Source organism: Mus musculus, chromosome 1 (assembly GCF_000001635.26).
Source record: "Mus musculus strain C57BL/6J chromosome 1, GRCm38.p6 C57BL/6J".
NCBI lineage: Eukaryota > Metazoa > Chordata > Mammalia > Rodentia > Muridae > Mus > Mus musculus.
The window spans coordinates 7109960-7123607 of record NC_000067.6 but is presented as its reverse complement, the minus strand read 5'-3'; the positions used below and the strand labels follow the sequence as shown (position 1 = coordinate 7123607).

The following is a 13648-nucleotide window of genomic DNA, read 5'->3' as shown; positions in this document are numbered from 1 at the left end:
CTGCTAATTCTGAAATTTTAGCATTGTTTATGCATATATAACTCAAGTTAAGAGAAAATACTGTTCCTTTAAAGACTGTGCTTAGACATTTAAGAACTCATTCTGGACTGCCTGGACAAGACCGCTTAAGGCAATGCCCCCCCCCCCATTTGTATCCCAGGCAGATTAATTGAATAATTGGCCATATAATCTCATTTTTTACATCATCAAAATAGTAGTAGCTTGAGATAATTTGGTATTTTTAGAGAATGTGCATGTCAAATTGTAAAGACTTGTTCTCAGTGTCCTCAGTTTCTACCTGTTCCACATAATGGTGTTAATTCTTCAGGACTTATATTTAATCAATTATTCCAAGTGGATACTCATATTTCTGGGTTTTAAAAAATAAAATATGCACATTTGACTACTGACACCTTTTCAGACTTTCTAGTTACAATTGGCCTTAACAGGAGAAGCAACTAAAACTGTAATTAGTCATTGCCTACATTAATTTTTTTCTTTTTTTTATGCTTGGTGTTCCAAATAAGATTAGAACAGATAATGGAACTGGCTATTACAGCCAAGCATTTGAGTTATTTTGTCAACAATTTAATGCTTCCCATGTTACTGGGATTTTTTATAATTCTCAAAGACAAAGTATTGTCAAACTTTAAAACAATATCTTCTTAAAAAACAAAAAAGGGGGGAATTATATCCCCGTGTACATTATTTAAATCACACCTTTTTAAAAATAAATTTTAAAATTTGGATGCCAAGGAACTCTTTGCTGAGTGTCTATAGCATCCTACAACTAGGCATACTCATGCACAGATGAGATGAAAGTAAATACTTACTAGCATATGGCATGATCCTGATCAGGTTTTTAATATGGGGAAGAGGGCAGGTTTGTGTTTTTTCCACAGAATGCATGCTAGTTGCCAGAGTGATTAGTGTAACATTCTGACACAAAGGGATAATGGTCTGAGCTTGCTGAGTACCCTGACAATGGTGACAGGAAAGATGTACTGGGTGTATTTCTTGAACCACTTTTGCTTGCCTGTGTCCCAGATTAGACAAGCTTAGCTGCCTTGCTTCAAGCTTTTAGACCTTTTGGGACAGAGCACATAGAGACTGTGAAAACTGACTCTTCTTTTTCCTTTAATGTGACCAGTTATTCCGACTCAATCATAGACTGGTCTAGAAATAAATCCAATATTGGAGATTTCAATTATGAAGATAGCTAAAAATCTCTATCAGCCAGCTTACCTGGCTTTTTACCACTATTTCCTAAGAAGTAACAGTTCTTTCTGTTGGTTCTCAAAGCCACCTCCCCCACACCAGGAGGCCAGACCATGGTCTGATGTTGCTAATTTACAACTAAAATTGGGACATCCTCCAGGCAACTTTAATTCTGTTGCTTTTAACTTTTGACTTTGTATTTTAAACAGGTTAGTTACCTCTATACAGGTCCATCTTCAGCAAAGATCAGATGGCAATTATTCATTGCTATGGAGAGATGCATTGAGTGCATATTGTGGCTTTGGTCTGAATAGGAAAAAGGTGTGCTATAAGGGCCGGTAGTCCAGGACAGGCCACTAGTCTATGGCTCTTTTCATCCTAAGACAGAAGGAAGCATGTGCCAAGAGGCCGTGTTTGTTCGTAATAAACACTAAAAGGTTGTGTTTGTGCAAATAAACACAAACAAGCTGCAAGTGACCTCCAGGAAGGATAAGAGAGAGTCCAATAGATTCAGTCCTAAAACAGACGTGGCTGTGAGCCACCATAATTCCCAGGCAGGACCACGGAGCATAAGTAAATCTTATGCTCCGGTCTAGCTAATTTTTAATAAATAAAAAGGGAGGAGTTATGCCCTTCCCCCCAGCCTTGGGCAGGCTGATTCAGACCCTGTGTTTTTCACAGCTGGCTAGCCCACCTAGGGTGGAGTCTTCCAACTTAGGTAAGGTCTATTGTCAGGCCACATCTGCTGCTTCCGCTCCTGATGAGATCCTGGCACAGTGGGAGATGGGTTCCCCCATTTTATAAGCTCAGATTCAAAAGTAAACACTGGGCTTTGATCAGAAAACTTTGTCTTGGCTCTTCATTTCTCTCGCCATCCATCCCATACAGCCCCAGCTTTCCTTTCAGGAGCCCAGTAATCCATGGCCACTGGAAGCTACAAGTTTGTTATTATGGCCTGGTTGTTTTCATTTGGACATGAGGAGATATGATTATGTGTCATATGCAATACTAGCACTCATTTTGAGAACCCCCTAAGCTCTTCAAAGGCAAAAAATCTTGGTCCCTTTTGATCCCTCCTCTGTTTTACACCAGAAGCAATGCCCAGTACAACAGACTCAAAATATGTTGCAATATGCTTTTCCCCAGTCCCTTGCTGTCTGACTGGCACAATTCCCTTACCACTTAAAATGGGACATTGATAAGAAACAATCAAAAATCATGTATCAGTAGAAAGAACACTTTACATACTTCTAAGCTTCTTGTCTGCCAGTTTTTTTTTGGGGGGGGGGGTAGGACAGTATATGTGTATTGGAGGTGGGGGGCTGTCATGTATCCTAGACTGGCCTCAAACTCACTCTGTAGTTAGTATGTTATTAAGGATGACTTTGGTTTCTAAGTCTCCTGCCACTGTGATGGTATGTGACGTGTTAGGTCAAACCCAGGGATTTATACATGCTAGGTAAGTGCACTAGCTGAACTACAGACCCAGCCCGAGTTGTTTGATTTTAAGTACTGAGATTTTAAGTATACAGTATATACTGCTGTATATACTGTAACTAGACAGAACAGTGCAAGAGTTGACCAACCATCAGGATCATGGCTAGGAAAGAGGAAATTACTACAACCGTGTGTTCCCACACCTAAACAAACACTATACTGCTTTAAACAAACACATTCAGACACACTAGACATAGTTACAAATATGCTGTAGGTCAAGAAGAGCCATGCAAACTAAGCTCACTTTATAAAGAGAAATTTACAAAAATAAAATTACCTAAAATTAAGCCCACCATTGTACTTAAATATCCGGTTCCACTTCCCAGGTTAAGAAAAGATAATCCTGGTTGAAGTTTCAAAGCTTCCATAACTTCAGAATAAATGCAAGGTGCTGACAAGTGTATGTTCCCGTGCTTCCAGGCTAAGTCTTTGTAAGCATTGTCTCGGTAGCCTTCCAGATAGTAATCTCCGCGGTCAATGGCTCTGAAGGCTTGCTCTACTCTTTCAGTTCGGATGTACTGAGCTTCTTTAAGGTTATCAATTAAGTCATCATTATCTTCCCCAGCACTCACAGCTCCTCCCATGACAGTATTCAAATCAAATCATAAGTTAAAATGTAACGAATTAGTAGAAATGGCTTCCAATAATGTGTGCTCTTTCTTTTTAATATTGAACTTGATTTCCAAAAATAAATTAAACCTGGAAAAGAGTAAAAAATAAACAAGTTTAAATTAATGTGTATTATAATATTTAACTACTATTTCCCAAGAATACATTCTGTTCCAGTCACAGTGTTAAAGACTTAAATATACTATTTACTTAATTCTTGTAACAACAATGGAAGTTAGAAAACTGGGGCTAAGAATGTAAATTAATTACTACTGGTCCTATATGGTGACCATAAGTCACATATCCAGAGATTAACTGGTCATAAGTACACAGAACTTAGAATTCAGTTAGTCAATTTCATCAAATTTCATATGCTTAACAGCTACCTCTGGTAGCTGCCACATCAGATTATGCTGGTCTGAAGAGTGAGACTGCTTTAACTTAGTACCAGGTCTTTCTGACTAAAAAAAAAAAAAAAAAAAAAAAAAATTCCTCTGATTTAGTTAGCCACATTTAAAGTAAGTAATCCTAGTTTAATGACTTAAAATTCCTGATTTATAGAAGCTAACAATTTTACATGGTATACATTTCACATATTTAATATTTATATTGCCTAAATAGTAATATAAATGCAAAAGCAAAATAAGAAAGGCATGATTACATGGCATTCTTGTAATTCCAGCACTAAGGAAGCAAAGGCAGGAGGTTGGTGAGCTCAAGGCCAACCTGGGCTCTCATATTTAAAAGGCCACATTTGTGATTTAATACATGTACATGCACAAACACAATGAATGCTTTGTTTGGTAAATTTTGTTATAATAAATAATGAGAACACAAGCTTCACTAACAAGTTTGATACGTTGGTATTGGAACAACAAACACACACACAAAATAAAAACTAATAAAACTCTTGAAATGCTCATTTGCATTTGGCATGTCTAGATGCTGGAAATATAAAGGTTTTCAGAATGAGACTGTGGAAGCTAACAGCAGATTGACATCTTTTCATTGCATTAATACACTACAAAGCATAGCCTCTGTGGAAGAGTGATATAAATTCACTCTGTGTGTGTGTGTTGTGTGTGTGTGTGTGTGTGGTATGTGTATGTATGTGTGAGTGTGTGTGTGTGTGAGTGTGTGTGTGGTGTGTGTGTGTATGTATGTGTGAGTGTGTATGTGTGAGTGTGTGTGTGTTGTGTGTGTGTGTGTGTGTGTGTGTGGTATGTGTGTGTGTATGTATGTGTGAGTGTGTATGTGTGTGTGAGAGTGTGTGTGTGAGTGTGTGTGGTGTGTGTGTGTATGTATGTGTGAGTGTGTATGTGTGAGTGTGTGTGTGTGTGGTGTGTGTGAGTGTGTGTGTGTGGTATGTGTGTGTGTATGTATGTGTGAGTGTGTGTGTGTGTGTGTGTGTGAGTGTGTGTGTGAGTGTGTGTGTGGTGTGTGTGTATGTGTGAGTGTGTGTGTGTTGTGTGTGTGTTGTGTGTTGTGTGTGTGTATGTGTAGCTAGGGGACATAGAAGGAAAGCATAGACCATCATCTCTGAATAAATGACAGCTAAATGCACATCAACATCATAAGAGAGAACAATGGTATCTCTGTTGGTATCTAATGTGGCACTTACCAAACAATTTTACAAGAGTAGTGTGCATTACAAATAGACATTTAACAAATGGCTCGACTGTAATTTACAAGCCACAATTTACTAGATGGAAAAATTATTTCCTTCGCATTAGTTCCAACACTTAAGAGAACAACCTTGTAAGTTGACCCTGTAAGCTGGTGAAAGGATTCCTTGGTGACTCTGAAGACACATAAGCAGGGGGCCACATTACCGAGATTGGCTAGTATCACTGCTTTGGAGACACGTGTTTTTCATTTTTCACTCTCTTCCTTCCCAGGCATTCAGAAACTAATTCATGTGTTTCTTTTAACTGAATCTACACATGACATTATACAACTTACACAGTATATTTAGTATGATGTGTTAAAATCTCTATCATGGTTCACTTAGACTTCCTTCAACAATGCAGTGGCAAGATGAATAAAAATGGTCCCCATAGTCTCATAGGGAATGGCACTATTGGGAGGTGTGTCCTGGTTGGAGTAAGTGTGTCACTGGGGATGGGCTTTCAGGTTTCAGATGCTCAAGCCAGGTCCAGTGGCTCACTCTCTCTTCCTTCTGCCTGCTGATCCAGATATAGAACTCTCAACTACCTCTCCAATACCATCTGCCCATGTGCTACCACACTTCCCACTGTGCCGATAATGGACCAAACTGTAAGCCAGTCCCAATTAAATGTTTTCCTTTATAAGAGTTGTCAAAGGCATGATATCTACTCACATCAATTATACGCTAAGACAAATGTATCTATAAGAGTGTGTGTTTGTGGTGCGGGAGAGGTGGCTCAACGGTTAAGAGCACTGACTGTTGTTCCGAAGGTCCTGAGTTCAAATCCCAGCAACCACATGGTGGCTCACAACCATTTGTAACAAGATCTGACTCCCTCTTCTGGAATGTCTGAAGACAGCTACAAGTGTACTTACATATAATAAATAAATAAGTCTTAAAAAAAAAAAAGAATGTATTTGTGCGTGTGCGTTGTTTGTCTGTGTGTATATATTTGTGTGTTTTTGTGTGTAAACCTGTGCATGTGCATGCAACTAACTGCCTGAGCAGACTAGAAGAGGACATCAGATCCCCTGCTGCTGAAGGTACAAGCAGTTATGGTGGTGCTGGAAACAAAACATGGGTCCAGTAGTAGCAAGTGCCCTTAACCACTGAGACATCTCTTTAGCCATTCTCTAGGTTTGTTTTACTTTTTAAGTGACATAGCCTCTAAGTACAACTGTTAACTTTTTCAGCTTGTACTCAAAGAATGAATCAGTTCTCAAAATGGTAGTTTAAATGACTACATTAATAGAGAAGCAGTCTCTGTTGGTATCTAATGTGGCACTTACCAAACAATTTTACAAGAGTAGTGTGCATTACAAATAGACATTTAACAAATGGCTCAACTGTAATTTACAAGCCACAATTTACTAGATGGAAAAATTATTTCCTTCGCATTAGTTCCAACACTTAAGAGGAAACTGACCCTACAGGAAATCCATCATGTTCAAAATGATCTTAACCAACCAACTAAAAGTTTGTTGTATTTACTACAAACCTTATAACATTTTTTCAACAACAACAACAACAAAAATTTTATTTTTTATTTGTATGTGTATAGGTGTGTCTGAGTCTGTCTGTGTATGCAGGGCGTGGACCTGGAGTTACAGATGGCAGTTAGCCTCTATGGAATCCAAAATCCTCGGAGAAGCCAGTGCTGTCATCTGTAGTATGCTGAACATCTTCAGCCCCACAGTTCATTCTTGGTTAGAAAGAGTTGAGGCGAGGAACAATAAATAAACAGCTACCACTATTTACCTTTCACAGTGTTTTATTACTAAACATTACAATAAGCCAATGAAGAAGGAAGGCCATCAGTATGTTCACCTTTAAGAGAGAAAGCACACATTAAAGGATAGAGTGCTGTACACAAAATGGGTCCTGGAAAAAGTGAAACTGAAGGCAGCTTCTTTAAAGGCATACTTGGTGAAGGGATTGCTGGCTGAAGTGCTCAATCACAAGAATAAGACTTTTCAGAAATTATCTACAGCTGGCACTTTCTGGCACCTTAACAATTTTTCACTGTAGACCAGCAATTTCCTCACTTTTTGGGCACAGACTCTTTTCAATGGTCCCCCCAAATTTATGGACATTCTACTGAAAAACCAAACAAATCAGAATTTTTACATATGACATGAGTTCTCAAACTACCTCAAAACCCAGGATATTCACATCTAATAAACAACAACAACAACAACAACAACAAAACTAAAGGCAACAATGAGCTAATCAGGAGATTTTTAACAAGGAAAAGATAATTCCATGTGCAAAATGTTCGCAGGATAGATCCATCTGCATACAGCTCTACAGTAACTGGCCTGGACCCCAGCACTTCAGGAGATGGAAAATGCATTAGGAAAACAAAAGGTGGTGGATGAAAGGGCAACTAGACATGCAGAAGATCCTTTCTCCATGTTCTAGTAAGAGGCAGATGATCAGACCTGAACCAAAAGGCTCCATGAAACCTGGGAAATGCACATCTTCCTTTATCTGTTGTGGGTACTTCTTTTCCCATGATTTGTTGTTACCTAACATCAATGATGGTCTAAAATATTAAGTGAAGAATTCCAGAAATAAGCAATTCATAGGTTTTAACCTGTATCCCCATTCCCAATCAGTCTGATGAACTCCAATCCTTCTATGGTCTATCCTAGCCCTGCCTCTGCCCAGCTATTGACACTGTATCTGTATCTGGCATAACTTTTTTTTTTTTTTTGGTTGGTTGGTTGGTTGGTTTTTTTGGGGTTTTTTTTGTTGTTGTTGGGTTTTTTTGGTATTTTTCGAAACAGGGTTTCTCTGTGTAGCCCTGGCTGTCCTGGAACTCACTCTGTAGACTAGGCTGGCCTCAAACTCAGAAATCCACCTGCCTCTGCCTCCCAAGTGCTGGGATTAAAGGCATGTGCCACCACCTGGTATGACTCTGATGGCCCAAAACACTAGTATTAGAAAAACCCTGGTGTATTAATCAAAGGTCACATCCAAATGCTTACATTTATCTTCCTTCACCTCATGTAAATGCATCACTTCACACCATCATAAGATTTTACAGAGATACTCAGTTCAGCACTAAGGACATAACTGGGAAGGAATCAATGGCTGGAAAAAATACTCCAAGCAGTTAGTAACTAAAAGAGAACAAATAGCCAGACATGTTGGTGCATGCCTGTAATGCTAGTACTCATGAGGATCAGAAAAGTCATATGAAGTATGTTTTTAGCATAATGGAGTAAATGCAAACTCTGTTGGCAAGAGAAATTCTGGAATATTCACAAGTACTTGAAATGAAACATTAAATGTTCCCAAACAACCCACAAAGAACTCAAGAAGAATTTTTTTCAGGTTCTTCAAAAATTGAAATTGAAGCCAGGTGGTAGTGGCACGTGTCCAGCAGTAATGTCCAGGAGGCAAAGGCAGGTGGATCTCTCTTTTTTTTTTTTTTTTTTGGTTTTTCGAGACAGGGTTTCTCTGTATAGCCCTGGCTATCCAGGAACTCACTCTGTAGAACAGGCTGGCCTCGAACTCAGAAATCCGCCTGCCTCTGCCTCCCAAGTGCTGGGATTAAAGGCGTGTGCCACCACTGCCTGGCTCAGGTAGATCTTTCGAGTTTGAGGCCAGCCTGTAGTAGCGACAAAGTGATTTCCAGGACAGCCAGGATACACAAAGAAACTGTCGAAGGAAGAAAGGAAGGAAGGCAGGCAGGCAGGCAGGCAAGGAGGGAAGGTGAAACAAACAAACTGAAAAAATTAGAACCCGGTGCAGGCCGTAAACCATGTTACTAAAGGGGATGAAGCACATGATTAAAATTGGATTCGCTTGGGCTACCCTGGACTACTGATTAAATTGAAGGTGAAAATGGGCGATCTTATCTTTAAAAGGAGCCAGGAATGGTAGTATACACCTGTAATTCCAACATATGGAGAACAGAATTGAGTCAGAAGCTACAATCATCTCTGATTACACAGTAAGATCAAGGCCATCCTGGACTATAGGAGATCTTCCCTCAAAACTGAAAGGGGGCGGGGGGGTGGGGGCTGGTGACATGGCTCAGCGGTTAAGAGCGCTGACTGCTCTTCCAAAGATCCTGAGTTCAAATCCCAGCAACCACATGGTGGCTCACAACCATCTGTAACGAAATCTGATGCTCTCTTCTGGAGTGTCTGAAGACAGCTACAGTGTACTTACATATAATAAATAAATACATATAAAAAAAAAAACTGAAAGAGGTAAGAAGAGGACAAAAGGGGTGAGATAACGCTTAAGGTCAGAGCTCTTCTGGGCCAGCATACAGAAATTCCTCTTTCAAATCCCCTGGATGACTCAGGATCCCCATAAGGGAAGAAATATCTAGTGGCCCAGGTCCCTGCACTTGAGTAGGCAGAGGCAGGATGGGGGAGTTGATCTCAAATGAACCACACTGCTTAATGATGGTGTTTAAACTTTACCCACATGTTAAGACATGAAGACAGACTACATAGGAAGTCACTGGATCGCAATGTCCCTCTTCCCTCTGTGGCTATACTGAACAAATCCTCTCTTCCTGTTTTTCACTATTAACTTGGCTCTTAATTGGCCTATTAAGGATCTTGGTCAACCCTGGCTTCTTGCACTGTAACAGCACACACACTAAGCTTAACTCCAATAACACTATAAATAGATTTACCCCTATATGAAACTAGTAGGTGAGGGAAAACCACCTCTCCCTGGGACATTAAACAGGTGGTAAGCACCTGTAATAGTAAGCACAATTACTATTCATGCCAATATTAAATTCTGTTTTTATTCAAAGTATTCCTGGTGTTCACTTGTCGGTAAATATGCAAAGACTCTGGGGCATGGAACAATCAGACTCTAACTGGTAGCTACTGGCTGCTTGAACAAGAAGACTATCAATCAATCTGATGGGTTGTTACCTTCATGCCAACACAAACTATCTGAACACATCATGTGTGCCTTTAGAAAGCTGTATGTCTTACTCTTCTACTGCTATGAGGAGATAACATAACCAAGGCAATTTATAAAATAAAGCATTTAATTGGGTGCTTGTTTACAGTTTCAAAAAGTTAGTCCATGAACATCCAGGCAAGGAGCAGAACAGCAGGCAAGCATAGTACTGAAGCACTGAATATATAAGGGGGTTGTGGGGGTGGAGACACAGACAGAGACAGACTGGGCCTGGCATAGGCTTTTGAAACCTCAAAACCTACTCTCAGTGACACACCTCCTCCTAATCATTCCCAACCATTCCATTCACGGAGAACCCAGAATTCTTCTAACATAGGAACCTATAGAGGCCACTCTCACTCTAGCCACCACACCATACAAAATACTACTAGAGCTCTTGGATATGCAACCTCAAGCCAGCACTGTTTCAAACAGCTTATGCTAGACTTTGTGCTAACATAAACCTTGCAGAACTCTAGAATCTTACACCCGCTCCTATGTAGGCCTGAGTGAAAGCACTTCTCCTGATGACCTAGCAAAAGGGTTAATACCACTGCTGCTGAAAATAGGAACACAAAGCCTCATTTGCACGTGAAGTTTGCAGTAAGCAGTACAAGCACCCTTCCTCTGACTGCAGGAGCAAGTCACTCAGGCTGACTCCAGTTGGCTGGGAGCTGCCCTCCTGTTGCAGCATGAGGCATTATAACAGATTGCTCTTCAGGGGCCTCTTTTTACCTACTTTGTTAGCAGTGTGGGAGCTGGTATAAAGAAAGTAGAATCAGAGCTGCAGAGATAGCTCAGCTAACCGTTAAGAACACTGGCTGCTCTTCCAGAGGTCCTGAATTCAATTCCCAGCAACCACATGGTGGCTTACAACCATCTATAATAGGATCCAATGCCCTCCTCTGGTGTGTCTGAAAACAGTGACAGTATACTCACATACATAAAATAAATAAAAATTTTGAAAAAGAAAGAAAGAAAGAAAGAAAGAAAGAAAGAAAGAAAGAAAGAAAGAAAGAAAGAAAGAAAGAGAGGGGGGGGAGGGAGGGAGGGAGGGAGGGAGGGAGGGAGGGAGGGAGGGAGGGAGGGAGGGAAAGCAAGCAAGCAGCATCTATCTTCTGTAACTAGGCAAGGCCTCAAGTAGAAGGATTGAGACACCAATCCAGCCACAGACTCTTTGACCTATAATTTGTCCTGTCTGCAGAGTGTTCTGGAAATCGAGCCTAGCATAATTGTCATCAGAGAAACCACAGCGACTTCATCTAGCAACTGATGGAAGCAAATGCAGAATCCCATAGCCAAACATTAGGCAGGGCTTAGTAGAGTCCTATAGAAGAAGGGGAGGAAGGACTGGAGGAACCAGAAAGGTCAGGGACACCTCAAGAAGATACCCCACAGAACCCACTGATCAGGATTCTTGGGGGCTCACAGAGAAGGAGCCTGCAGCTAGGTCCTCTGCATATGTTATAACTAAATACCTTGGTATCCTTGTGGGAATACTAACTGTGGAAGTGGGAGCTATTCTGACTCTTCTGCCTGCTGACTCTAACCCTTCTCCTCCTACTGGTTTGCCTTGTCCAGCCTTGATGTATATGCTAGCTCTTAATATAGCTTGTTATGCCATGTTTGGTTGATGTCCCTGGGAGGCCTGCTTCTTTCTGAGGGGAGGCAGAGGGGTATAGGGGTAGGGGAATGTGTCTGGGATAGAGAGGAAGTGGGAGGGGGAGATGAGGGGAGGCAGAGGGGTATAGGGGTAGGGGAATGTGTCTGGGATAGAGAGGAAGTGGGAGGGGGAGACTAGGAGAAGGGGGAGGGAAAACTGCATTTGGAATGTAATATTTGAAAGAAGAATAAAATTTGAGAGAGAGGGAGAAAGCAGCATCTCAGATAGCAGAGCAACAGTACAATGAAGCATTAAGCAGGTTACCTAACATCTGAAAAGAGGCAGCTGAAAAGTGCAGAAAGGGCTAAAACAGGAACAAGAGGAACAGCATGCAAAGCTGAGGTTAAAAGGACAGACAGCCTTAAAAAGAAGAGGACTACAGGCCTTGACTGCTACAGCTGCTATGAGCTACATAATGCTATCATCCATGGCCTGTGCATACATGTAGATATGAGAGTTCCACAACTCTAGAGCTGCACAAGAGCTGTAACGCAAGAGGGCATTCACCTACCACCACCACAACTCACTACTGTCAACTGTCAAGGAATACAAATGATAGCCACACCATCACACTGGAGAAAGTGCAATCTCTTCAGTAAATGGTGTTGGGAAAATTGGGTATCCACACAAAAACTGAAATAAGGACCTTATTTCACACTGCATTCAAAATGGATTAAAAATTTAGCTATAAAGGGCTGGATTTAGTCAAGATTGTTCCACAATTAAGAGTGCTTGCTGCTCCTGCAGAGGAGCTGAGTTCTGTTCAAGCATCCACGTGGCTAACAACCTCTTGTTATTCTAGCTCCAGAGGAACTAACACACCCATGTGGCCTCTGAAGAGTCACCTGTACACACATGAGATACATTCATATGGGGACATACACATTAAGTAAAAATTAAAATCAATGACTTAAACATGGAGACTGACAAATCATAAAACTACTAGAAGAAAATGGAGGAGCAGAGCACAATGGTTCACAACTACAATCCCAGCACTCGTAACAGAGGCAGGAGGATTACTGCAAATTTGATCCAGCCTGGTCTACATAGCTAATGATGTTTCCAGTCACTGAGGGCTACACAGTAAGACTTAATGGAAGGATGGGAGAAGGGATGGGAAGTAAGGGAGAGGGCAAGCAAGAACAGGGAGAAATGTTTGACACTTCAACATTCATCAGGGGCCCTGAGCGAGTGGGGCCGAAGCAAGAGGGAGAAATGGAAAGAGGGAAAAAAAGATAAAAAATTCATCTGGAAACACATTTACAAGACATGACTCCTAGGCAACATACATATGAAATGACTGAGGCTATATCAAACTAAAAGTTCTGCAGAACAAAGGAAGCAATAATGAAAAGACAGCTGACACACTCACAGAAAATATTTGAAACCACTGATCTGATGAGAGACTAATGAGCCTTCTTGGAAGAACACACAATATGTCCAACCTGTACATGACTATCCCAAGGAGAAAAAAATCAAATCAAAAATCACCATAAGGCCATTGACAGTGATATACCTGTAATCTCTTCACTAGGGAGGTTGATATCTAGTGGTCGCAAGTTCACGGTCAATGTTCAACTCACAAGGCAAGTTCAGTGGCCTTCCTTGCCTCTCCCCTTCTCGAGTGTGCAGAGAAGATTTTCCAAACCAAACCAACTGCTGAGTTTCTAGTTTTTACTACAAAGGCAGTGTGACTGCTGTCCTACCAAGTAATACACTGGAATTATTTTCCTTGTCTTTGATGGTTCTGGTTCTCCTTACATGGCTACATGGCAAGACCCTACTTCAAAAACACAGATACACACATATATGTGTGTGCACAGGAATATACATACATATACAGGAAGATATCAGCTCTGTTAGAATGACTATGTTTTCTAAAAGGAGAAAAAGATAAAAAATGTTGATGAGAGTATGCAGAAACAGGACCTACTAATATTGCTAGTAGAAATCTTAATACAGCCATTACAGAAAGTGTGCAGTGGAACTTTATAAAACTGAAAGAATTATCAAATGATCCTGTAATCCCACTTATAGATATATATTCAAAA

At 40.6% G+C, this 13648-nt stretch overlaps 1 protein-coding gene across 4 annotated transcripts in view; it reads right to left on the bottom strand.

The window, feature by feature from the left end:
- Pcmtd1 (protein-L-isoaspartate (D-aspartate) O-methyltransferase domain containing 1) overlaps positions 1 to 13648 on the bottom strand; it is an 86552-nt gene that overhangs the window by 50021 nt on the left and 22883 nt on the right. For 2 of the 4 annotated variants that reach the window (XR_373188.3, NM_183028.3), the window contains exon 2: positions 2993 to 3414. The exons of the other annotated variants lie outside the window; for them this stretch is intronic. Coding sequence is in view for 1 of the 2 variants with exons in the window: in NM_183028.3 (NP_898849.1) it covers positions 2993 to 3299 (307 nt within the window). In the remaining variant the exon portion in view is untranslated. The remainder of the gene's footprint in view (positions 1 to 2992; positions 3415 to 13648) is intronic. 4 annotated transcript variants of the gene reach the window in all.